Below are 27,898 nucleotides of genomic sequence, written 5' to 3'. Positions count from 1 at the left end.
ATTCTCAACGGAGTATCTTGAAGAATATTTCTGTTTTGTAGAGCATGGTTTAAGAAATATAAAAATTGTGGTCTAGGGTGCCTGAGTGGTTCAGTCGATTAAGTGTCTGACTCTTTCAACTCAGGTCATGGGATTGAACCCCATGTCAGGCTCTGTGCTCAGCATGGAGTTGGCTTAAGATTCTCTAACCCTCTACCTCTGTTCCTCCCCCTAATATAAAGAAATAAACCTTTAAAAGATAAGAGCATTAAAAATGGTAACTGGAGAAAAGAATCCTGCCCTATTCATCAGGACATGCTAGACCAGGTCCTGGATGTTCTCCAAGTTGAAACTTTGTATCACATACAATGTCCTCCCCATCCAAAGAGTGAATAAATGTAAGGCAGCTCTCCGTGCCCAAATTTGCCAATTGAAGTACCTCCTAACGTTATTTGGCCTAGCCTCTGTTACCAACAAATTTAATGGTACTACAAAAAAGCCTCCTGAGTTTTTGTGAGACCATTTGCCTAGATGATATGTTAACCTATTTCCTAGGTCAGCCTAGTTGCAATGCAACCACCTGCAAGGTAAACCAGCCTGGTGATGGGTGTTATTGAAATCTCAGAGTCTACTGTCATACAGGTCTTCATCCTTCCAGGATGGTGCCGAAGTTAGGTATAGACTCCGTCTCCTCAGAATATCAAACATCCCCAGAGCTGTGTGAGATTTCTAGGATAACCATTTAGTTACGAATTTGGATAGAGTAAGGAAAACATGGGGCACAAGAATAGTAGAGTCAGAAACCATAAGCAAATAATAAGCAAAAGGACATGGATCACAAAGTGCAGAGCAAGAGAATATGTTAAAGTTCCATAATGGAACTAACAGCCAGGAGACCTGTAGAAAATTAGGTACCAGAGCAGGCTAAAAGTCAGTTAAAGCTCTATCCCTCCCGCAGGGAAGGAATTCAGCAGGTCAGACAGCTTGGTTCCTTACACTTGGCTATTTGATCCACTTCTCACTTGAAAGAGTCTCACTTGAAAGAGTGAGCCTACGAGAGGCAGAGAAGGGAGTCTCACAACCAGCAGCGAGGGAGGGCACTCAGGAGCTCAGCTTAGAGCGTCCTCGGAGGCTCTGAGTTGCACAGTATGAATACTGGTGTCAATTTTATCTTTAAGGATGCATGCACAGACATTTAATTGTTGTTGGCAAAACCCCATGATATCCTCTGTTAAAAGGAGATATTTTCAAAATCATATTTTAAAACTAAAACTGTGAGCAAGAGACTGCATGTATTTCTAACAGAGATTTGGTTACAAAGCATCCCTTGTAGGAATCATCATAGAAGTAGTAAAGCATACAAATAAATCCTCCAAACTGTATGATTCAACAATACTGATTAAAATAAAAATTGTAAATCTTTACCACATGGCCAATACAAATAATTCCCACCTTAGCCTCTAAAATCAGTCATTTTGAAACAGGGAAGCAAGTGCCCCTGTGAGAGTATATCAAGTTCTCCGAGGGATGTAGTTTGAGAAAGAATACTAAATACTAAATGTAATTTTATAAGTTTAAATATTAAATTTTATAAATTTAAATATTATATATTTTAAATAATATATACTTGGAAATTTTATGCGTCTAGTTTCTTTAGGACAGATTTCAAATAATTAAAGTTCAGCAAAAAAAAATATTTTTTTTTCTAGCAAGATCAGACCAATTAGACCTTTGGGTGATATGAATGGAAGTCTGTGGGGGAAAAAAGCTTTTCAACTCCAAGTTCATGGAACACAGGAGTTAAAGGCAAGTACTCCAATGCCACCTTCACATAAACTAGCTGATTTGCCTTCTGTTAATAACTTTAATCCTCTGAAACTCACAACTGTCACCTGTAAAGTGGGGATAGCATTGATACCTACTCTGTAGGGTTGTCGTAAGGACTTAATGAAATAAAGCATATAAAGTATTTCTCATATTACCTGTCACACACTAAATAACCCAACAAAAAAGTTCAATGTCATTGTAGTCCCCTACCTTCCGTGGGCCTGAGATTCTTAAATGGACTCTCTTACGGTTAGGCATAAAAATATTTTACTTTTAATTTTCTATTAAAAGGGAGTACAGGGGCACCTGGGGAGATTAATTGGTTAAGTGGCTGCCTTCAGCTCAGGTTGTGATCTTGCGGTCCTGGGATCGAGCCCCACATCAGGCTCCCTGCTCAGTGGGCAGTCTGTTTCTCCCTCCTCTCTCTGTCCCTCACTCACTCTCTCTCTCTCTCTCTCTCTTTCAAATGAATAAATTTTTTAAAAAATCTTTTTTAAAAAAGGGAGTATAGGTTTTTCTTTTTTTTTTCTTTTTTTTTTTTTTTTGTGGGGAGAGTATAGATTTTTAAAGGTTAGAGTCAAACTCCCGATTTTCTGGTAGTCTCTAAATTCTTCACAAATCCAACCACTTCTCTAACTTTTTCTCCTTTCACTACTAGTTTTTAATTTCACTGAAAACATCTTGAAATGAGGGATCCCTGGGTGGCACAGCGGTTTGGCGCCTGCCTTTGGCTCAGGGTGCGATCCTGGAGACCCAGGATCGAATCCCATATCGGGCTCCCGGTGCATGGAGCCTGCTTCTCCCTCTGCCTGTGTCTCTGTCTCTCTGTGTGTGTGTGTGTGTGTGTGAATATCATAAATAAATAAATTAATTAAAAAAAAAAGAAAACATCTTGAAATGAGTCTATTTTCTAGACTAACACAGAAAATTATCTTAGAATTCTTTTTTGCCCAGTTTTCAGTCCTTCTAAGTTTCAAGACATTAAGAGTATTACTTGAAAGCTTCTCCCTTTCATTGCCTTTGTGTCATTCCAGGTCAACCAGAACTATTTTCTATATGATATGTATATACCTCTTTTATCTAGCTCTAGTTATGCAAATTTTGAAAAAAAAATTTCTAATGACCTTAATCATACTCTCCATAAAAGGTGACTTTTTGACAGAGTCTGATTTGTTTTTATAGCAGCATGGTAACAAAGTCTATGTCATTTTGTTTTTCGATTATTTTAAGTTATACAATGATGTAAAACCATTTCCAATCATGAACCTTTTAGTTCACAGGTATGAAAATCTTGCAAGAATAAGAAACTCCTATTAATTTGAAAAGTACCTACATCAAAAGCAAAGTTAATGATCTTTGAAAATTTGACTTAGAATAAGATCACAAAATGATCTAGTTTGATATAAAACATGTGTTTAAAATACACATTTTTAAAACCATACTTAATAAATACCACTATCATTAAAACTAGTATATATCCCAAATGGAGGAGAAACACATCTGTCTTCTCTTTTTGCTCTGACCTTTGAAAGAGATTTACTTTTCAGATAAGAATTAAGAACAAGGATAAAATCATGATTTTGTTACTTCATCTTGAAACAAGGGCTGGAAATAATAACAAAAGTAAAAGATGCAAATTGACCAAGCTAGTCATGATGCAGCTACATCTAGAAAGCAGTCAACAACTTGAACCCCTTCATTTGTTCATTTATTCATTCAGTGAAAGCATTTCTATTTCTCCTCCTATGAATCCTGTGATGAAAAGATGGAATTGATGGGATGTTGGCCCTTGTTTGCCACTTCATAGGGATGACAAACATGGAAACAAGCAGGATAATTGAATGTGCTAAGGGCAACATGAATAATTACAAGTGTGACAGATTGTGTAGAAGAGTAAATGATCAGCACATATAGAAGATTATCTATTTTTCCTAAGGAAAGCAAAGGCCATATTAATGTCTTCACTAGATTCCAAATTAAATTGAGGAAATGAAGGAATTTTAATTTGACTTACAAACTGTGTTTTTATTTTAATAGTTTAATTAACATGGAAGTCCTAGAACATCTAAATAGATATAGAGATTTCCCTCAGTTCTTACCTGACATCAGTTAGCCTTTGGTGCTCCTGCCACCACACTTGCTTGTGTTGTTTTATTAGTGTTTGTTCCTTAGATATCTTTGAAATCTGCACTGCTTTTCTGATCTAGATTTAGAGGAACCAAAAAAAAAAAGGAGCTATTCCAAAGTTTTCTAAATGTGTTTTCCACAACGAAATTGTTTAAGTTAAATATTTATCCTTTTTCAATCGTATCAGTGCAACACAAAATCCACCTTAAAATAAGTAAGTCATTAGACAAAAAGCAGGAAGGTGAAAGAGAAAATGATTTGGAATACCATCCAATTTAAGAGTTGTTTTTAAAGTATTTATGAAAAGAAAGGTGAAGTAATTCTATTCTCTTTACATACAATAAAAAAATACCTTAGTTCATATTCATATAGTCTCAGAAAATTTTTCAAGAGCTTTCCATATATTTTCTCATCTTTTTCATACATCTCCCCTGCCAGGCATTATGGGCATCATTATTCCCATTTGACATATGAGGACACTGAGGTTCAGAGAGGTTAAAAAACCTGGTCAAAATCATAAAGCTCATAAACACCGGAAATACATAGAACCTTGGTATTCAGGTTGGCTTTTATATGATCCTTCAGCAGAGGATGGGGAAAAGTCATTGGATAAGTTATTAGAAATCCTGGGCTTTAGTCTCAACTTCAGGACCTATTAGAAATATGACCTTGAACATGAAATTTTAATTTTCAACTCCATGACTTCATAAATAAAGTCTTTAAAATTTAAGCAAATATTTTGAAAATTTAGGCAAATATTTATTTGAAGGAAATTAACAAAGAAATAGTGGGAAAAAATCACATAACCTTGAAACCCACATTTTTAACTAGATGCAAGTTTTCCCCAAATTTTATGGCTTTAAAAAAAATGTAGCATGTTATTAGTGCTTTGGGGTTTGTTGGCGAGTTGTATCAGGCCTGGGTCAGCTTGCCTTGACATCCATTCTTGGCCATCTCCCTGGTCTGCTCCATATCACAGAGCAGCCTGTATTTCCCAGACAACCCAATTCACTGGCTGCCAGCTGGTTTCAGCCAAAGGGAAACACTGGTTGTAGGAGATTGAAGGGAGGGAGGAAAGGAGAAGCCAAAGGATTACTCTGCCTGCCTTCTCTCCTCTCAGACTGGTCTCTAGGAGCATCTGCATCTTCTCCATTGCTCTAACTATTCCTGACAGTTCCACTACAGTTCCAACAATTTCTGAGTAAACTCAGCCCACAGAATTTTGTACAGCCCTGCTTTTTATAATGTCCCTCTGACCCTTTTTATAATGTCCCTAAGCATGGCAGTGACTTCTGCTGTTGTTAACCTCTCTATCGCTTCATGGCCCCCTGTTTGGCTTCTCAGCTCTACACCTGTGTAGCCAAACATTTCCTGCATTCAAAACCCCTCTACTCAGAAAAAAAAAAAGATCCTTCTACTCTAAATCCTCAATGTCTGTTTACTGGTTACATTGATATGCATGTGTTCATTGAATTCACATATTCCATATTAATACTTCTAAACATCTACAAAAGTGCTACTCTCAAATCAGAAGTTTGATGAAATGTGCATATTTTAATTTTTTCTGGGTTACTAGAATACTTAGTACCCAGAAAGCCTTAACAGATCAATGCTGAAGATATAAAAACTTCAGAAGACAAGTCCTAAAAAGACTCTTCATAATGCATGCTATTTTGAGCTGTCATTCACTGATTGCTTTAACCTTGAGTTTATCTTTCCACTGTTCTGGTTACTGATTCAAAATTAGGGATATAAGAAAACAAAAACACGGAGTCAAAGTCAAATTTTTCCCTCAGGAGGTCTTAAGAATGATGTAATTATGAAAAATACATTTAAATAAGAACAGGACACTGCATAAAAACATTCAGCAATCCTTATCCTAACCTACTGAAAACATACTGTCCATAGTCCATAGTGTTTCTAAAATCTGACACTCTAATGTTTGCTTTAAGAATGTCTGAAACCCATTCCAACTACTTGCCACCTACAGCCTCTAAAGTTTGTTGCAGCAGACGCAACTTTTAAAATTAGATTTCTCTGACATATTTGGTCCATGTTGTACAAAAAAATTAAAACGCATTGGTGAAAGATGTAGACACATTTTTACAGCTTAAAAAAATCAATGCTGTTGCTTTGAGCCCAGGGAAAGACCAATTAAATAGACTATAAAAGTCAGAATAAAGCTACTATTTTTCACTAGACACTTCCAATATTTTAAAGAACATCTTGATTTTTTGTAAGTTCATTCATTGACTCCACTTCTATCCTCAGGCCAAAAATGAAGAAACATAAAGTCTTAAAAGAACAAAAAGATTTAGAATTGTATCTTTATCAATAGATTTCTAGGTGATTCCAATTCATTTTGCTAGGCAATAAGCCATATGAAATCAATATTGAAGGTGCATGATGATTTATGCAGAATACTGGTGAATTAAAAATAGCAAAAATAATAAATTCATTAAGGAATAAGAAACTAGAGGTTTTCTATGTGGTTTATTGTGATGATCCAAGATGATAAGACTCTAAATAGACATCTTGATATGCCATGAAAGCCCTTTGTGCCAGATGACCCATCTTTAAATATTGGCAACAGTAACTAGTGGACCACTTGAGTGTTGGTTACATATGTACATACATTTGTCAAGATTCATTGAGATATATACTTAAGATCTGTGCACTTAACTATGTGTGAGTCATACTTCAATAAAGGTAAAAAAACAGTTAAATACATAAAGAACTGTTAAGCTAAATAAAAAGAAAAAACCCAACTACGCTAAGATGCAATTCCTCATCTATCAGGCTAGCAAAACCTCAGATGTGTTACAAAACACTCTGTGAGGCTATAGGGAAACATATTCTTTCTTATGTTGCTGGTGGGAATGCAAAGTGGTACAGCCTCCCATAGAGGGGAATCTGGAGGTGTATAGCAAAATTTCATATGGATTTACCCTCTGACCTAGCAACCTTACTCACAGAAATCTATCTGAACACTATACCAACAAAAGTATAAAAAATAAATGAACAAAACTATTCACTGCAGCACTATCTGTAATGGAGAAAGACTGTGGTACAAAATTCCATCAATAAGTGATCCAGCCAAAATAAATTGAACCTGAATCTGACCAAGTTTCCAGATATAACTACCAATTTACTAGAAATACAAGAGACAGAAAAACATGTTAAATGACACCACCAGGATGTAGTCAGCAAAATCCAGAATGTTAGAAAGTAAAGAAGACAAACAATACAATTTCTTCAAAAAATAAATTATACAAACACAAGAAGATAGAGGAGGAGACCTAAAAAAATAAAAATTAATTGTAATATATTAATCTTACTTAGATACTGATCTGAACAAACTTTAAGTAAAAAAATTGAAGACAATCATGGAAATTTAACACACTGGATCTTTGAAATTAAGAAATTATTAGTATTCTAATGGTAATGGTATTGTAGGATGTGGGGTGGGGCTGTTTAGCCCTAATCTTTTAGAGATACATGCTGAAATATTTATGGTTAAATATGATGCCAGGGCACCTGGGTGGCTCAGTGGTTGAGCATCTGCCTTTGGCTCAGTTGTGATCCCAGGGTCCTAGGATGGAGTTCCACATCAGGCTCCCCACAGGGAGCCTGCTTCTCCCTCTGCCTGTGTCTCTGACTCCCTCTGTATCTCTCATGAATATATAAATAAAATCTTTAAAAAATATATTATGATGCCTGATATTTGCTTCAAAATAACCTGGCATAGGGGAAAGTTGTGGTAGAGAGTATAGAGATATAGAGAAAACAATAGCCAAGAGCTGATCATAGTCAAGGCTGGATAAATTACATAGAGATTAACCATTCACTCTAATTTTACGTGTGCTTACAATTTCCCATAATGTTTTAGAAAAAAGAATTAGTAGACAGATACTTAAACACCAAGAAATATTCATTTTTGGTAAGCAAAGCAATTCAAAAAAATAATTATAAAGATCTCTTTAATACTTAAATTAGAAATGACCACTTAACATATAATATACCAAAAACTGGTCTGTTTCTGGCCCAAATCTACTATTTGGCTTCAGGTTCAATCTGAGCCTGTGAAAGATTAGATCACTCTATGTTCACATCAGTGTCTTCTTTAGTAGCCCAGAACTTGTGTATGATAGGTGACATTGACACATCTGATCAATATAACAATATCAGTAATAGAAACTAGGCAAGTCATCTAAATTTACTGTTAATTAATAATTATTAGAAGAAATTAATAATCATTATTAAATGTTATTAATTATTAATAATTAAATGTTAATGTTCTATCATTCAGTTTAAGTATGCTTACATTTAATATTGCCAGGGTATACTGCTATAATAACATTCTTTTTTTTTTAATTTTTTTATTTATTTACGATAGTCATACAGAGAGAGAGAGAGAGGCAGAGACACAGGCAGAGGGAGAAGCAGGCTCCATGCACCGGGAGCCTGACGTGGGATTCGATCCCGGGTCTCCAGGATCGTGCCCCGGGCCAAAGTCAGGCGCCAAACCGCTGCGCCACCCAGGGATCCCGGTATACTGCTATAATAATTAACAATGATTGTTAAAGCTGTTAATTTCCTGTGCTCTTTAATTAGGAAAAAAAAAGTAGAAAATGAACTGATCTTTAATACAAATATTGAAAGAATGTATGAACTATATAGCATTAAGAAGAAAATATATTTTTCATGAGCCAATGCATATTTTATAAAAATAAAAACAATATAAGAAAGAGTAACAAAGATGATATTATAATCATAATCCTAGTTAGTGTAGATTGATTGATATATATATATATATCAGCATTCATAACATTAAAAAAAAATAAACTTTAAGAATTATATTTCAATTCCATTTAAGCCACAAATCTTTCAAGGAAAAATCTTATTTGGAAATTGTTCACATTTTGTAAGCGTCAATTAAAAGCAAAATGTCAACTTGCCATCTTTAAATGAGAAGGAAAGGTCAAAAGTCATGTAAAACAACATTCCCAATACATCTTTCTTAATCCAGCTATACTAAAAAATGAAAACTATAGAAGGAAAGAAGAAAGTATTAGAAAATGATGAGGTATCGGGACACATTTTGTTCTCACTAACCAAAATTCAAAACAACATATACTATAAAAATGCTTTAGCAGGACAATTCTTCATCATTATGAATCTATGGAGACTAAAAATGGAAGCAAAAAGCTTATCGAAATGATTGCTACAGACTGTGAGCCATTTTCGGTAGTTGAAGACAAGGGATTTTTTTAGATTTGCCAAGCTATAAATCCCAGGTACAGTTATTTCCAGAAAGTATGTAACTAAAAAGCTTCTTCCTGAATTATATTCTATGAACAAAAAGTTACTGATGTTATTTAAAATATCAGTTGAAAGAGATCATCTGTTTAATCTCACAAATACGTAACACATGAACCAGAGAAGCAATCTAGTAGCAGACAAGGCTGAGAAATTGCTGCCCTTGTACTTAGTATAAAAAAATGAAAGCCACATCAATAATTAAAAATTTTAAGCATATTTATTCTTTGATAATGATTCTATTACCATAGAGAAATTCACTGTGACCAAGCACTGATTTTTGATACTCAACTATTCCACATTCAGCCAAAAAAAATTTTTTTTGGTATATGATGGATGGATAAACAGATATAGAGATGATATTTAAGATATATGTATACATATATAAATATATATGTACATATTTCAATACTGACGGTATAGAGAAAGTGTCTGTGGTGGTATCTTTATTAGAATAACACTTTGGGAAAGAACTTTTAAAAAAATGCATATTTTTTGGATGAAAGATTTAAATGTGAGACAAGACTCCATCAAAATCCTAGAGGAGAACACAGGCAACACCCTTTTTGAACTTGGCCACAGTAACTTCTTGCAAGATACATCCACGAAAGCAAAAGAAACAAAAGCAAAAATGAACTATTGGGACTTCATCAAGATAAGAAGCTTTTGCACAGCAAAGGATACAGTCAACAAAACTCAAAGACAACCTACAGAATGGGAGAAGATATTTGCAAATAACATATCAGATAAAGGGCTAGTTTCCAAGATCTATAAAGAACTTATTAAACTCAACAGCAAAGAAACAAACAATCCAATCATGAAATGGGCAAAAGACATGAAGAGAAATCTCACAGAGGAAGACACAGACATGGCCAACATGCACATGAGAAAATGCTCTGCATCACTTGCCATCAGGGAAATACAAATCAAAACCACAATGAGATACCACCTCACACCAGTGAGAATGGGGAAAATTAACAAGGCAGGAAACAACAAATGTTGGAGAGGATGCGGAGAAAAGGGAACCCTCTTACACTGTTGGTGGGAATGTGAACTGGTGCAGCCACTCTGGAAAACTGTGTGGAGGTTCCTCAAAGAATTAAAAATAGACCTGCCCTACGACCCAGCAATTGCACTGTTAGGGATTTACCCCAACGATTCAGATGCAATGAAACGCCGGGACACCTGCACCCCGATGTTTCTAGCAGCCATGTCCACAATAGCCAAACTGTGGAAGGAGCCTCGGTGCCCATCGAAAGATGAATGGATAAAGAAGATGTGGTTTATGTATACAATGGAATATTACTCAGCCATTAGAAATGACAAATACCCACCATTTGCTTCAACGTGGATGGAACTGGAGGGTATTATGCTGAATGAAGTAAGTCAATCGGAGAAGGACAAACAGTGTATGTTCTCATTCATTTGGGGAATATGAATAATAGTGAAGGGGAATATAAGGGAAGGGAGAAGAAATGTGTGGGAAATATCAGAAAGGGAGACAGAACATAAAGACTCCTAACTCTGGGAAATGAACTAGGGGTGGTGGAAGGGGAGGAGGGCGGGGGGTGGGGGTGAATGGGTGACGGGCACGGAGGGGGACACTTGACGGGATGAGCACTGGGTGTTATTCTGTATGTTGGTAAATTGAACACCAATAAAAATTAATTTATTAAAAATATGCATATTTTTTTGCCCAAACATTCCAATCATGGAAATTTATCCTATGTATGATTTCCAATATTGTAAAATTGGAGACAATCCAAATATCCAAAAATCAGGATGTGATAAGGCATGTATCATTTTCTATTTGAAGTACTCATCACGCTTGCTTTTGCTTAATTTTTATCAGCCTTGAGATCCCAATTCCAATGTCATTGCCTCAAAAAAGCCTTCCCACTCAACTAGGATCAAATTCTGTTAGTATACATCAGACAGCATATCTATTATTTTATAAACACTGACTTTCCTCCTCCTCCTCTCCTGCAAACAATATATGCCATGAAGCTAGGGAATGCATTTTGCTCACTATTGTATCATTGAGCCATGTGATAAATATTTATTGATGAGAGTAATTAAATATTATATAATAAATATCATAAAGACTATGTGGTAAATTGTTAGGGAGAAAGTACACAGGATTTCATGTCTATGTTTATCATGGGAGAAAATAAAATATGTGTGTATATGTTTATGTCTCTAAATATGTATGTGTGCATATATATGATATACATACAATGGGTCAGAATAGAAGTCAGAAATATGCAAATAGTTTCATTAGGATAATAATTATATAAGTGATTTTCCCATAAAATTTCTTTCAATGTTCTGAAAATACCAAATTCTTTCAAAGTCATATCTGAACAGAATAAATAATGCCCTTTATAAGAGGTCTCCTTAGTTTGAGGGGATATATCTCATTGATAGACAGTCATTTATTTAGAATAGGTACAAAATGTGCTTTGGAATCATGTTTACCTTTTTAAAAAGATATTAACTATAAAAAAGCATGCAAAACTAATGCAACACAAAAATATTAAATGGAAGTGAAAATTTGTAAACTACTTAATATGTCACTTTGCCAAATCAGATTTTTAATGCAACCGAGGAATGATAATGTTGTTTGTAAGATGCACAAAGAGAGAAACATATTGCATGAGTAATACTAAATCATTATTGGTCGTAAAATACTGTGCACAATCACTTACAAATAAACCCCTTTCAAATTTAGTCCAGGTTCACCTTTTCTGAGATCATGGCAAAAAAGGAGAATTGTAGAAAATAAAGGCACCTGAGGGCATATTTATATCATATTGCACAAGGAGCCTTAAATCAGATGATAATCCATGGCTGGCATTTATTTGCAATTCTTATTTTTCAGAGTAAGTTAGAAATTGCTGAATGTCAATAAAATAGCTATCTTTCTAAAAGTAAAGACCTCAGGATTGTTAGGACCATTAACTGAGGAATACATATAAACTATACAGCACAGCGTCCCAGAGCACTCAATAAACATTAGCTACTATTCACTATTAATAATAGTGAATAGTGGAATATTCTAAAAACTATTTAGAATGTCATTTAATTTCACATTTACATTGTAAACATCATTTTACTTTCTGGAAACACAATTTTCCAAAACTAGAAAACACACATACACACTTCTAACCTTAGGCTCTATAGAGGCAGATGCTAATTTTTTTGCTTCTGTTAATGCATGCAACTGTTGATAGTCTACTGGTTTATACTTGATGCTTCTCATTCCATTTTTCATTCGGAACACCAGATTATCTGTTTTTCATCAAAAACAGAAAATGACAAAAAAATAGTATCATATTATTGGAAGTCTAAATATAGTTATGGCAACATTTTGACTGCAGGTCTTATTTTTAAATATTTTTAAGCAAAACCAAGAAATAACATTACAACATTCATATTATATTTGAACCTCTAGCTCTAGAAACTTTAAAAATAATTACCTCTATATACCTTGCATAAAATGACTTCTAACAGAACATAAAGGGAATATTTCCATTTAAGTAAGTATATTGAGAATTTCAGAAAATTATAATGCCAAGATAGAAAGCCTGACCATTCTTTTTATTTAAAAAATTTTAGGCATCAACTGTGAATATTTAAGTATCATCTTATTATAAATTAAGTTAAGTAGATTTTTAAGTCATAGTTGTATTTTTATTTTAAGATTTTTATTTATTTATTCATGAGAGACACAGAGAGAGACAAAGACACAGGCACAGGGAGAAGCAGGCTCCATGTAGGGAGCCTGACCTGGGACTCGATCCTGGGTCTCCAGGACCACACCCTGGGCTGAAGGTGGAGCTGAACCGCTGAACCACCTGGGCTGCCTCATAGTTGTATTTTTTTTTCATAGTTGTATTTCTAACAGAAAAATGGAAAATATTTCAATTAAACTTGAAAAAAGGTTGAAACTGAGAGCTAAAAAACTTAATAGGTCAAATAAGAATAAAATGATATAAAATGATCAGGTAAACATTGTCCATTCAAATACATAAAATGTCCTAGTTTAGTATGATATTCACTGTTCTGATCAAGTAAAACATAAGTAGAAGGTACTCAAAGACCAAGTAGATTAAGTATAATAATCTGAGTAATTCAAGCAAAAATAAAACAATAAAATTTTGCCCCAATTATACGAATAATTATTCTGTACTATATAAATTAATTGAGACTAAGTATATCATGGATCACATAACTCCAAATGATTGAGGACAAGTACAGTAAAGGAAAGTATGGTTACCTTGACCACTATTGAAGAAGATTAAAGCATGCATTGTAAGGCAACTGGAGACATCTTCAGTATGACCAAACAATGAGCTTTCCAATAAAATTTTGAAAATCAACATTCCAACTTTACATCATGCATAATCCACAATAAGTCAAAGAATACATTTGGAAGTAGGAAAAATACCTAAAATACCATTTTTCTGAACTACCATGAATGGTTGGTCTTTTTTATTCAAGTCCTCCATATCTGTCAAAAAAAAAAAAAAAAAGACAGCTAAAATTTCACTGTTATTTTCCAAATGTTTTTAAAGATGTGTTAATCATTGTGTTTTTTTAAAACAAAGCCCAGGACTGAGTGCCATAGCTCTTTGTATTTACTAAAATTTGCTTCTCTGAGTTTTAGAAGCTTCCTTCCATTAGTTTTTTCCCTCTATGCTTTTCCTGTTCTTGGTGTCTCCTTCCAACCTCTGAAATTTTAATCTCCTTTTCTTGGATTGTATCAGTTACCGATAAATATTTTGTGATTTAAAAATTGTGTAAGTTTTATCTTGAGTTCCTAGGAGGAAAAAACTACATAAATTAAAGAATAAAGTCAAGTAACTCACTACTACCATTAAACCAATCAGCCTTTGTGGCTGACTTCTAGAAAGCACTCAACGCACAGCTGCCACTTCTTTCAGAGCTGGACTCAGTTTCAGAGAGTAGCCTTGTCCTAAGGTATATCATGGCTGGGGCAGCCTATACCCAATGACTAAGCAAGGAGGGACTTTAAGTCCTACCAGTTTGGGCCCAATGTGGGTCATTCTGATGGACAATATTTCATCCAAAGCTCCCTGCGGGGTTGACCCAGACTTTGTTGGACCTGCATTGAAACTGACTTTTTCATCTGCTCAATCCTGCTTCTTCCTTCTTCCTTTCATGGGTATGGATCTCTAATGAATTTCCACCCCAAGCTCTGTCTCAGCATCTCCTTCCTGAGAACCCAACCTGCAGTAGCACCAAACTAAATTAACATATTTTTAAGGTGCCTCCAGGGCAACAGATTGGTCAAGTGGTGCTTTAAGTAACTGTAACATTTTTCATAAATTTTTGTTCCATATCCACTAGGTTGAACTACTCATGTCTAGTGACTTTTGCAGTAGCTTAAGTCTTCTTAAAGGGAAGAGAAAGCACAAGTTCATGACTTTTGGAAACTCTTTCTCATCCCATTCCTTCCCTCCCATGATAATTTATATCTGTCTTCACATCTGCATGTTTACTGACTCAAAGTCTGTCTTCCTTCACAGACTGGGGCCTATGTGTGTCTTACTTCTGATTGCATTCCCAGTGCCTAGCACAAGTAGTAAATGTTCAATAAATATTATTTGATAAAATGGATGAAAGGTAGCTGAAGATAGCTTGATGTGTTCTAGCCTCAAGAAGGGCTGCAATAACAATTCCTTAGTCTGTACTACAGCTTCCCTCTCCCAACAATAAATTTTCACTTTTCAAAAATCTGACTTAATTCTGTAGTCTACAGGCAGAAATGGCAAATTTACATGCCTTAAAAGGTCATCAGGTCAATGAAAGAGTTACAAGGTACACAACCACAGGGAATGCAGAAATGAGATGAAATGAAAAATTAAAGAGCATTTCATGCCCAGAGATAATCAAATACATTTTTTTCTTTTTATTAACAAAGGTATTCCACAAATAAAGCAAGTATCCAAAACAAATGGTTGCTACATTCAGCAGCCAGTTCATGAGTTCTGGCCGACTGAGTCTTACCTCTAGTTCTCATCTCCATTCCCACCTGGAATTTGTCTGAGCTTGCTATCTCCATCTTGGAGAGACCTTGTCAGTTCCCTCATTGATTACCTTTAGGTTTTCCTCAGATTTAGGATTCATTTTGGGGGAATTTAGTTTGCAAGACTGAGGCCCTGAAACAAAGTGGGGTTTTGCAGACTTCCTTTAGGTTACCTTGGTCTAACATTGCTTAGATTTTCAGATTTTCTGAGGAAAGTCATGACGTCCACACAACATTTCTCACTATTTCTACATGATTCAAATAAGAAACTTAGAATACATTCTGGAAATCAAAATTGCAAACAAAAACTATTCTGTCTTCATGAACTTGAAATCTAGTTTGGTTGCAACTCTATAGAAGACCAAGCAAAAACACTTCTTGACCTAAATTTTTTAATATTTATATATAAGTCATAAATAATTACACTTATCTTTCAGGGATGTTGAGGATCCCTGAACTAAATAATTGTTAAACTGAAATAGTATAAAATTGACAATTGTAGTTTTCTAATATCAGAGAATTAGATAGGCATTAGATTTAGAATCTGAAAAGTTCACATATAATTTAGTCTAACTTCTCATTTTAACGTATAAGATGATTACAGCCCAGAAAAATGACCAAGATCACAGAAAACTTCAAGTCCAAAATCTCATATTAATAATACAAAAATCTCTGAAAATGAAGATGTATATCATAAGCAATATAGTGGCCAAATCCAATCTGAGCTGAAATCATTTGGCAGCAAGTTTGACTCAAATCAAAGTTCATTTTATTTAATGTGGACATTCATACATTTGTCCAAAAATGTTAATGTGTTTAATTTTGGGGTGCTACCCAGATATTATCAGTTTTAAGTAATGTAGGGCATATGCTCTATATCACATTTTTAAAAAAAATCTGAAAAATCAGAACTACATCTGGCACCACAGCCTTCTGATAAGATATTATGAAACTGTACTAAAACAAACAATCCCTGATTCCCAAACAAGCATATGTCATCTAGGCCATTTCAATTTTATGCTTACTAGTGAACTTCAAAGTGGCTACTTCAGCCTAGAGTTAAAATGCTTTTGGCTGAGTAACGGCTATTTGAACAGAATTTTCCATGTTAAATAATTTTAAAGCACTTAGTTCTAAAAATTATTCCATGTTCACATTATGTGACATTTTAGAAATCACTTATGAGTATTATCAAAATGTTAGACCTTTTAGATCTACTCAATTACTGAAAATATTTTAAAATAATATATTTTTATGAGAAGTTTCTTATGGTTTAGGAAGACTGTTTTGATATATAATGTAATGAATGATAGCTTTGCAATAGCTAGAGGATTGGATAAAGATTTTAATATAAAGTTAATTTTTACAGATTTGATAGAGAATCTAAACTTAAAAAACGACATGACCTCAACTGGTCTCTATGGGGTAGTTAAGCAAGAAGGACTTCTCTAGAGATGAGAAAAAATAGCAAAGAGATCATTTATATAACAAGGCAATCTTTTTACAGTGATAAAATTTGTATTACTCTCTTTCCTAAGAAAATCTCTTTTAATACACCAAGGAAGACAATGTCAGTTGTACTTAGGCTTAGAATCGTACAGCACATAGCTGGTTTGTTAGCTCTAAACTGCCTGACTGTGTAGACATGTACATTAGCCAATCACTCCATGAAGGGAAGTTTTCAGAATGTCAGGAGTTTTGCTAGGTCAATTAGGGTGAGAACAACACCAATATGAAAAAATATCTTGGGTGTAACATCATATTATAACCTATTTTCATATGAAAGATCTCCTTTCAAATGTGACTTCAAATACTACAGCCAAAGTCTGATTTAAGCAATACTTTTCTAATATGCAGTATTCTCTTTTTAATTCTAAGTAGAATGGTGCCTATCACTTCCATTGTGAAGCATTATACATTGTTGTTGGCATAAGGTAAAAATATTGTCCTGGAAAAATTAATGGAACCAAAGAAAACCTATTAAAGTTTAACAAAAATAAAGTGTTCAGTTACATAATAAATATTTCACAACCAATTCAAACATAATGGGGGAAGCTCTCACTCAAAAGAGCAACTACAACAGAACAAACAAAAACAAAATATCTGGGAATAAACTGTACAAGAAGTGTGTAGGACTCATACCCTAAAAAAAACCACAAAAGTTTGCTAAAGGAAACAAGACTTAGATAAAGAAAATCAATTCTGATTCTGTGGACCAAATATTCAACAGTGGCAATTTGGGGATAGTAGGATTATAGTTGATTTTGATTTAGAAATTCTGTTCAAACAAAAAGAGAAAAAATATTTTTATGGGAAAAAAATAGATTTTAAAAAATACTAAGCAGGGGCAATAATTATTTCACTATATATTAGGGGAAGTGATGCCACAGTTTCCATATTTTACCAGTCAGGAAAGAAACTGTATTTCATGACACCAAGAATCCTTTAAGATGTGAACTTGTATATATAATTTTCCACATATTGAACTGACTTATTTCTCCTCTTCTATTAAAAAACAGGATATGCTAAATACATTTGTAGAATTTTGTAGAATTTGAAAATGTTACCATTAAAATATTAACAAGTTCATTTTTTTAATGCTATATGTGGAATAAATATATTAAACTATCCTTTCAATTATAAAAGTACTGGTTAAATAATATGAAACTGAATAGAAAAATATAAGGTAAAAATTAAAATTTCTAGCCCTACTTAACCCTAATACTCTAAATTTTTTAGCCCTGGCAGTCATTTTCAATGTTTTATTGTATATTCTTTCAAAGATTTTCTATGCATATGAAAGTACATGTGTATATTATGATATATGCAATTATGCATATATCATATGCAATTATGATATATGGACAGTTCTACAAGTTGTTTTTCATTTATAACTTATCTTTCCACATCATTCTATTTATATGTCTAAAGATATGTACAGACATATGCATGTGTCTAAAGGTATATATAGACATATCTTTAATGGCTGTTAAATAACTAATTCACATACATATCACTATTTTTAACCAGTACAAGAATTCAAGAATGAAATTTTTCAAAAAATACTTTACCCTTTTACAGCAAAATAAAATCCAGAAGCAGAAAAAGGAAATCTATAAAATTTCTGCCCTTTTTGTAATTCATATAAATTTGCTTATGAAGCAAATTCTATATATACTCACCCTTTATGAATATCCCTTTCTTTATTTCTATAATAGCTCAAGGAGGGAATCTATTTAGATTCCCTCAACTTCACTAATGAAAATGATTTAAATAAAAATTTACTTATTCTATATGCTTTTCCAATAAAAGTCTGGGGAGCAAAGTCAAGTAGAAAGAACAGAATTAATCAAGGCAAGCAACCCACAAGTTTCTGAGGGACGTCAGAGTTCCACAGAGAGTAGAAGTAACTTCAGTGGAGCCTCTCATGCTCTTGTTTCTGCTACATCCTCAAAACTGTTCTCATCATTTCAAAAACACAAGAGAAGTTGCATGTGTACCTAGTTTAAAGCAGACATAGTAAAAACAAAGAGTGGGGAGAAGAGGGAAATATCAAGAAGAGGGAATAGATAAATTCACAAAACTCATATTGATAGACTCAGAAATTCTAACCAGAAGCCGTGACTGGCGATTTTAAACTCTGCAAAACAACATTGGGAAATTAAATAATTATTTATAAAGAAATATTACTTTGTCCCTAATTTTCTCCCTAAATGCGCAAGCCATAAAAGAAGAGTATTAAAAGTGATCCTCTGTTGTGAAAAGACTCACCACTTGTCCTTTCTGACTTGCAATTTTGGACATGCTTAAACTGGACACTTTGTCAACCTTCTTCTGACGCCATCTGGGAATCCAGTTCCTCATCCTATACACCTGGACTTGAAGTTAGAGGCTTGTCTGCTTCCTCCTGGTCCCTTTAACTTCTAACTTCTCCATCAGTAGAAGAGCATCATGAAATTCAGCCCCTCCAAATATTTTGTTTAGATTTTTGCAGTAGCATTTTATCTGTTCTCTGGCCCTGGCTGCCATCACGCAAGTGCCTGAATGAGCGATGTCTCAAAAACCCAAATATTTCTAATCCCCCAAATGTTTTCTCATGGCCTTCCAGGATGAGGTTCAAACTCTGCATACCAGGACCTTTTATTTTTTTAAAGATTTTATTTATTTATTCATAAGAGAGACAGAGAGAGAGAGGCAGAGACACAGGCAGAGGGAGAAGCAGGCTCCATGCAGGGAGTCTGATATGGGACTTGATCCCAGGACTCCAGGGTCACGCTGAAGGCAGGCACTAAACCACTGAGCCACCCAGGGATCCCCACTAGGACTTTTTAAATCTAGCTCTTCTCTTTTAGCCCCTTCCTTACCCATTACCCATTACCCCACATGCACGTTACACTCCAGCATTCCTAAACCATTTGCAGATCTCAGAATACACACAGCACATCTGCTATGGTAGGCAGAACAACGGCCTACCAAAGATGTCCTCATCCTAATCCTCAGAACCTGTGAATAAATGTTATGTGGCTAAAGAGAATTAAGGTTGTAGCTAATTGGCTAACTTTAGCTATGGAAATTACCCTTGTGGGCCCAATGTAATCACAAGAGTCCTGGAAAGAGAAGGCAGGAGTGTCATAGAGAAGGAGATGGGAGTGAAAAGCAGAGGTCAGAGAGAAGATAGTTTTGAAGATGCTATTCTGCTAGCTTTGAAGATAGGGGCCAGACTCAAAGAATGTAGGCAATTCCAAAAAGCTGGAAAGGGCAAGGAAATGGATTCTCCTGTAGAACCTCCAGAAGGCATGCAGCCCTGCTGGAACATTTATTTATTTATTTATTTATTTATTTATTTATTTATTTATTTATTTATTTATTTATTTGGAACCTTGATTTAAACCCAATGAGAGACCTACTATGGATCTATGACCTCCAAAATTATAAGATAATAAATTTACGTTGCTGAAGCCATGAAATTTGTGGTAATTTATTCAGCAATAGGAAATTGACAGTGCTCTTTCATACCTTCCTACCTTTGCATATGCTGTTACCTATGGTTGGAATGCCTTTCTCAACTCCTGCCTCTCTGGCTAATGCCTATGTACTTTTCAGTCTCGTTTTAAGCATCTTACTAGAGTTTCTCTTAATCCAGGTACAGATTATTTGAATCCTTTCTTGTGCTACAATTATACTTTTGTATATCCCTGCTGATGCAATTATTCCTTTGTTTAGTGTTAATGGAACATCTATAACAGACCAGACTAAGGAATATGGATTTATTCAGGCTCTGCAGAGAGACCTGCCCTGAGTATCTCATCTTTAGTAGCCCCCTTAATCCCCAGTCACCCTTTATCCCTCAACCTAATCATTTCCCTTCATAGCACTTCTCACTATGTAGCATTATGCTATGGACTCGTTCATTTATTTGCTTATTGTTCACATCTACAACTAGGATGTATGCTTTAGAAAAGCAAGTCCTTTAGCTGATTATCTCTATTTCTCTTGAGTGCCTAAGATAGTGTGTGTTATATACTAGACATTCAACAGATATTTGCTGAAAAAGCACCAGGTGATTGCATTACAGGTCATGTCCAGGCCCTAGGCATGGTACTATTAGAGGCAAACTCATAGTTTCCCTTCCTCTTTCCCAATTTTTAAAATCTAGGCTTGCTTGTAGGAGATGAAAATTATTATCAAAAACAAACTCCAAATCAAAATGGGCAGTGCACTGAGGCATATGCCAATAAGTAAGAAAGGAGAAACACCCCCACTTGAGCTTGGTGAGTTTCAGCACTGACAGTAATGTAAGTTCCTGTTAATTACAGTTGGAGGTGCCCCTTGACCAGCTATTCAGCTGCCAGTCACAGCACATAACACATCTGTGTCATCTTACCTCTTCAAGAGTTTGAGGATAAGAAGGACATTTCTTGCATAGTACACACAGATTACCTGGCTTTATCTCCAATATATATTGTTCAATGAAAAAAGCAAGTTGCACCATGATACTGTTACATAAACATGCAAAGACACCAAAAAAACGTTATGCATATTACACACACACTCCCCCATACATGCATCCTACAAAGGACAAAGGTTTAAAGGATATACAAATAGATTGAACTAGGGAGGATACTGCAACTGGAGGTTAGTTTTAAAGGGGACTCTATCTGTAATGAAATCTTGGCTTTTTTACAAAGAGAATGTATATATGTATACTTATGTAAATAAAAACAGCAAACATTACCTCCCAAAGGCCTTATTTCTAAATAATTATATTATCTATTGTAGAATAAATACAATTATATTTGAGTTTATAAGGGATTATCCAGTAGGTTCTGTCGGTGAGAGCCCCACAGCCTACTAACCCGACCACGCCCATTTCTGAACCTCCTGAACTTGGACTCCTCCAAAGGACCTTTATCCTCCCAAGTTGTGACAACCCTGTGAAGCCAGGCCTGAAATACCCAGTTAACTTTATCTTTAGTTTTGAATATAATCTTTCTTTCTTTCTTTCTTTCTTTCTTTCTTTCTTTCTTTCTTTCTTTCTTTTTTTTTTTGAGAGAGAATGAGAGTGAATATGCACAAGCAGGGGGTAGGGAGGGGCAGAGGGAGAGGGAGAGAGAGAATCTGAAGGTCCAGCATGGAGCCTGAGGTGGGGCTTTATCTCAGGACCCTGAGATCATGACCTGAGCTGAAACCAAGAGTTGGATGCTTAACCAACTGAGCCACCCAGGTGCCCCAATCAAATAATTTTTATACAAATTTGTTGTGCCTTATACAAGAAATTTCTTCTGACATCTTCTTTAACTAAATGATTCAAAACACAATATTTTAAAATTTTACTTAATGGTCACAAATGCACTGTTCATTCTTTTGATTGTAATTTTGTTCACTAAAGGAAAACTATTAACATCAAGGCCACAAGCAAGGTTAGAGAGTTCAACAACTAAATCGAACTTTTCACTATCCCACTATGACTGCTGAGGAAATTCTATCACCTTCATTTTAAAACTATGGCAGACATAACTAGGTGTCAATATCTATTCTTCCTTTTTTCCTTCCTAGCAGAATCCAATTTTTTTCAGGATTAAAAGATTGGCCTTCCTTGATATCCCTGAGACTCAAAGTGACCGTGTGACACAGTTCCAGCCAATGTGACCTAAGCAGAGGTCTTCTGGGAATTTGAGTACAAGATTTGTTTTCTTCATATGAGTACTGGCCCTTTTTCCCTGTTCTTCCTCATTTCTTCTTACCTGGAAATGTGGATGTGAAACTGGACATGGAGAGGCCATCTGTGACTATGTAGTGAGTATTAGGATGAAAGATATATACTAAGTATCGCACAAAAGAAAGTCAAAGGGAGCTCAGCACACTGATGATATCAAGAATCTGCTATACCAGCTGTGGACTACTTCTCTCTGGGATTGTTATGAGAGAAATAAATCCCAAGCTTCTACAAGCAGTTTCTGTAACTTTCAGTCAAACAAAATTCCCAATTGATACACAATGGGAAAATATGAAGCACCCAGAAAATTTTGATGCTTTTCCACATAAAGCAGAATAAAAATTCTTCTAGAAAAGAACCCATCAATACAGCACAGGATAAAATACTAGAAAATATTATTGTGGTTGCTTTTCAATAGTAGCATGAGAAAATCACCGCTAGAAAAATTTCCTGTTTGAAAACTCCAATAGAGTTTCATTTGCACTGTAGGTGGTTCTGGAAGGGGAAAGAAAAACATCTTCAGAAACTTAATTTCACCATCAAAAATAACACAGAAGAATATATCTGTGGGGTTCAATACTCTAAAATAAATAGTTTTTCCACAAAGGATCAACTATATGAGGAGAAATAAATTGGGTTTTAAAATTTTTTAATAAAAAGTAACAATTAGCCACTCTTAACAATAAAGACTATAGCACTCTGTTAAATGACAGTGCTTGGAACACAGTAGCACTAATACATTTTGAATGAATGAAATATAACGAGTAGGAAATATTTATTTTTGTGTGTAAGAGAAAGATCTGTAGGTGAAGATGTGAAGAAATTAAAGGAAAAGATTAAAGGAATTAAGATAAAGTTTAGAAGAGGGAAAGAAAGTGTGAAGAAAAAGAAAATTAAAAAGAACAAAGAGAGAAAAAAAAATGTGCTCATTTCCTATTTCTACTTTCTAGTTCCCTTAAGTTTCGCCAAAAACAGACGGCATCTTCCTCCCTATAAAGGCAAACTCACAGTTTTGATCAGCTGCACTGAAGTGGCTAGAAGTTTTACTGCAGAGGAGGTAGAGAAGGTAATTTTCGAACACAAAGGTGGGCCCTAAGGCAGGTGTGGTGGGATTTCCATTGGCAGGAGGCAACTAATTCAGGAAGAGCAGCTGCACTCTGAAGGAGAGGGAAAATCTATCTGATGTGAGCAGATAGGCTGAATGCAGAAAGTGTAGTGGGAGATGTCAGTTTGTCTCAATTTTTGTTTCAATCTAATTCTTCACTCAGAAAAAGGGGAAGGAAATCCTCCACTATCTTCTATTTCATGTATTCCTTCCACAGGGATCCATATTCTCTGAATAAAGTTGGAAGTCCTTGTATGAAAAATCTCAATAATATCTTATGAAAATGTCAAAAATATCTTAGAAGAAAAATAAATTTCTCTCCTTTAACAAAAAAGTGAAAGAAGAGTTCTTTCTGCCTGGGATGGTGTGAAAGGAGGGTAAGGGGGAAAGTGGTGGGAGGCCAATTGTCATGTAACACAAGGACAAACCATAAGAATTTGGCTGCGCGTGGATTTTCCACTTGGCTTTAAAAACACCATCAGAATAATTTGGTCCAAAATATAATGGTCAATAATACATAAAATAGCCACTAACTACTTGTCAGTGGCAATTGAAGACATGAGATGCAAGAAATATCCATGCAATGGGAGATTTTAAAAACCTGCTCCTGTAGAAAACATTGCCAACAACATGGATTTGTTTAAAATTTAACTGATATGAGAACACCACATTCTCAAAACTAAGATACACCTTAACTCTAAAGCAGTGTTGGGCTTTGGAATGAGACTACAGAAGAATGAGTTCCAGCACACTATTTTTAAATTATGTAACTCTCTCAGCAAATGACTTAAATGATAGAAAAGACCTAATATTGTAAATGTCAACTCCTCCAAATTAATTTATATACTTCAATTGAAATCCTAAGAGCGGAGGTGGGCGGGGGGTTGGGTGACGGGCACTGAGGGGGGCACTTGACGGGATGAGCACTGGGTGATATGCTATATGTTGGCAAATTGAACTACAGTAAAAAAAAAAAATCCTAGGAGATTTTTTTGGTAAAAATTGACAAGCTGGTTTAAAATGTGTATAGAAATGCAAAGGACAAAGGATAGCCAAGGAAATCTTGAAGAAGAGAACAAAGCTGGAGGATTTATAGTATTATATATCATGATCCATTATGAAACTGTAGTAATTAAGACAATGTGTTATTGGCACAAGGATGGACAACTAGGCCAATGAATAGTACAGAGGGGCAAGAAACAGATCCATGCATAAATGGTCACCTGATTTATAAGTTACACTGAGTAACACTGCAGTTTGCAAAAAACAGTCTTCAATAAATGGTTCGGAGATAGCTGGATGTCCATATGGAAAAACTGAATCTTGACCCCCTACTTCCTAACATTCACAAAAATCAATTCCAGATGTATTAAAGATCTAAATGTGACAGATTTAAAAAATGAAACTTTTAGAAGATTACATAGGAGAACATATTCATGACCTTGGAGTTGGCAAAGATTTCTTAAACAATTCACCAAAAAAGCTAATCATAAATGGAAAATGTAGTAAGTTGGGAAATACTAAAATTAAGAACTTTTGTTCATCCAAATACACCATTAAGGGAGTAAAAAGGCAATGCAGAATGGGAAAATATATTCGTAATACACATATTCAACAAAAGACTTGTATCCAGAATTTAGATGTATTTAAATGCCTACAAATTAACAAGGAAAAGTCAGGGAACCCAATAGAAACTAGGGCAGAACACCTGAATAAACACTCCACAAAAAAAAAAAAAAAAAAAAAAAAAAATCTCCAAATGGCCAATAAACATATTAAAAGGATTCAATTTTATTCATTAGGAAAATCCAATTTATTTTTTTAAGGATTTTATTCATTTATTTGAGAAAAAGAACATGAGTGGGGGAGGAGCAGAGGGGGAGAAACAAGTAGACTCCCCACTGAGTGTAACACCATCTTGGGGCTCGATCCTACAACCCAGGCCAAAACCCGGAGTCATATGAACTGTGTTATAGTTAAACACCTATTGCATGGAAAGATAGGTATTAGCTTCCTCACATTGCTGTAGGTCAAACAAGGTTTCTGGCAGCTCCTTAGGGAGCCCCAGCATGTTTCCTAGAGTGTGAGGTCGTCCTTTGGCAAGACAGGGTCACCTGAAAAGGGAGAAAACATTCTTTGACAACATCTCTCTGGTATGCCTCTTTGCCAAAGCAACAAGACTCTGCATTTTCTCCTCTGCTTTTTTCTTTTCTTTTTAAAGATTTCATTTACTTATTCATGAGAGACACAGAGAGAGGCAGAGACATAGCAGAGGGAGAAGCAGGCTCCCGCAGGGAGGAGCCTGGGATCACTAAAGGAGCCAAAGGCAGATGTTCAACCACTGAACCTCCCAGGTACCTCTCTCCCTTGTTTTTCTGTACTGCTGCCTTACCCAAGTCCTTAAATTGCAAAAAGTGTGGCCTTGCCTCTTATTCCTAATGTATAGCTCCCTTTATGCTAAATGGGTTAAATTATACTCTCAGCTTAGATTCTATATACTCAGAAATAAAAATTATACTCATTTTTTATTTGGTTTTAGCTATAATGAGAGGCATCCAGGAGTAAGAAATACGTATGAATTGAGGTAAAAGGGGAACAGAATTTACCACTTATTGAGAGAGCATCTGTAATACTTTATACACTATAAAATAGCTGCTATCAGTCCCATTTTATAGGTTAGAAAACTGAGGCTCAGAGAGGTTAAATAAGTTGTTCAAGGACATGCTTTTAGGAAATGGTTAAAATAGGTTTTAAAGCCACTGACTTCTTTTTACCAGTCCAGTGATTCCTGGTGATTTCTTAGGCTTCATTCTTTCATTCATTCATTTTAAAGCTCACTAAGAAATGTCAATGATTAGCCCAGGTTAAGACCTACTGTAGTACACATCACTGCTTCCCTAAACCTGAAAGCAAAATAGCCATATACAATGTGATTACAGTGCAGATTAATTTTTTTTCATAAGCTTTCATCAGCTCCAGCCTCTCAGAATTTTACTCTCAAATTAGGAGATACACTTTTAACTGGGGCATCCAGATATCACCATAAATTCAGATTGAAACAATTTTTCCCCTTGCTCTCTCAACCCAAAGACAAATACTCCAAATTCCATGTTTAGAACTAGCATCTTACCATAAGCCCCGAACCCAAGGACAGTTTCTTCTACCTCTTTCTATTACACAATTCTTGATAAAAAGTCAACCTAGGTCCCTAAAGTCACCAGGTGTCCATTTCTTCTTCAGGGACTCCCCCAACCCCATCCTTCTCAGATTCCTTCCCACATATTCTATTTTCCCTCATGTTCTCAGGACTGGTCACTATGCATTCACCTTCATTTACTTTTAGTTTACGTTTATCCTTAGCTCTAACAGTCTACCCCACTCCCATTCTAGTTTTTGCTAATCTATCTCTGGTAATCAACTCAAATCTATTGTTATAACTGAGTATCCTTGCAGGGAACAAAAAAGTATGTAAGAATACATATATGGTTAAGTTCTGTGTCCTTTTGAAATCATCCTTTGAGTACTTCCTTGTCTTCTGGAATAACATATTTTCCAGTGTCATCTTGTGCTTTACTTGTCACAGTCCTAGAATCAGCTATTTTTTTCCAAGGAGCTCTGGTTTTTTGGAGGATGGTATTTAGAAGTCAAAATCTGGACATTAGATGTACTCATGGCTATTGGGATGTCACTCCTCCCTGATCCTCTCTATGAGCAAAGCTAGAAATACACACACACACACACACACACACACACACATACACAACTCTCTATATTTACTTCTATCTCTATTTCTTCTTAAAAATTAGGTAGATAGTGGCACCTGGGTAGCTCAGCGATTGAGCATATGCCTTTGGCTCAGGCTGTGATCTCAGGGTCTTGGGATCAAGTCCTGTATCAGGCACCCTGCAGGGAGCCTGCTTCTCCCTCTGCCTATGTCTTTGCCTCTCTCTGTGTGTCTCTCATGAATAAATAAATAAAATCTTTTTTAAAAATCAGATAGATAAAGAGACTATACCATGCACACTGATATGTCCAACTGCAATACAACAGCATGAAATTCATTCTCATTTTCTCCCTTTCTACATTTGTAACTCATTCTAATAGTAAGAAACCCAGCCCCTGTTATGCTTTATATTTTTTTATTTCATCAACACTCTGTATATAACCAACCTCTCATCTCTGATGACAGCATTCCTCCTCTACACCAACTCTCTCTTCAATCCATTTGAGTTCCAACAATCCACAGCAGTACCTTACCACTACCACATAAGCT

The 27,898-nt window shown here is 35.2% G+C and overlaps 1 protein-coding gene across 2 annotated transcripts in view; it reads right to left on the bottom strand.

The window, feature by feature from the left end:
* The window catches only part of CCDC148 (coiled-coil domain containing 148), a 233,757-nt gene that overhangs the window by 157,401 nt on the left and 48,458 nt on the right, over window positions 1-27,898 (bottom strand). Inside the window, exons 1-3 of one of the 2 annotated variants that reach the window (XM_055307648.1) lie at window positions 13,532-13,606; window positions 12,422-12,543; window positions 3,906-4,009 (exon numbers count right to left, since the gene is read on the bottom strand). The exons of the other annotated variant lie outside the window; for it this stretch is intronic. Coding sequence (XP_055163623.1) covers window positions 3,906-4,009; window positions 12,422-12,543; window positions 13,532-13,565 — 260 coding nt within the window. The 5' untranslated portion in view covers window positions 13,566-13,606. Of the gene's footprint in view, window positions 1-3,905; window positions 4,010-12,421; window positions 12,544-13,531; window positions 13,607-27,898 lie in introns of those variants that run through there. 2 annotated transcript variants of the gene reach the window in all.

This window comes from Nyctereutes procyonoides, unplaced genomic scaffold, assembly GCF_905146905.1.
Source record: "Nyctereutes procyonoides isolate TBG_1078 unplaced genomic scaffold, NYPRO_anot_genome, whole genome shotgun sequence".
NCBI lineage: Eukaryota > Metazoa > Chordata > Mammalia > Carnivora > Canidae > Nyctereutes > Nyctereutes procyonoides.
The sequence above is the reverse complement of the archived record's forward strand: the minus strand, read 5'-3'. Positions and strand labels throughout refer to the sequence as shown.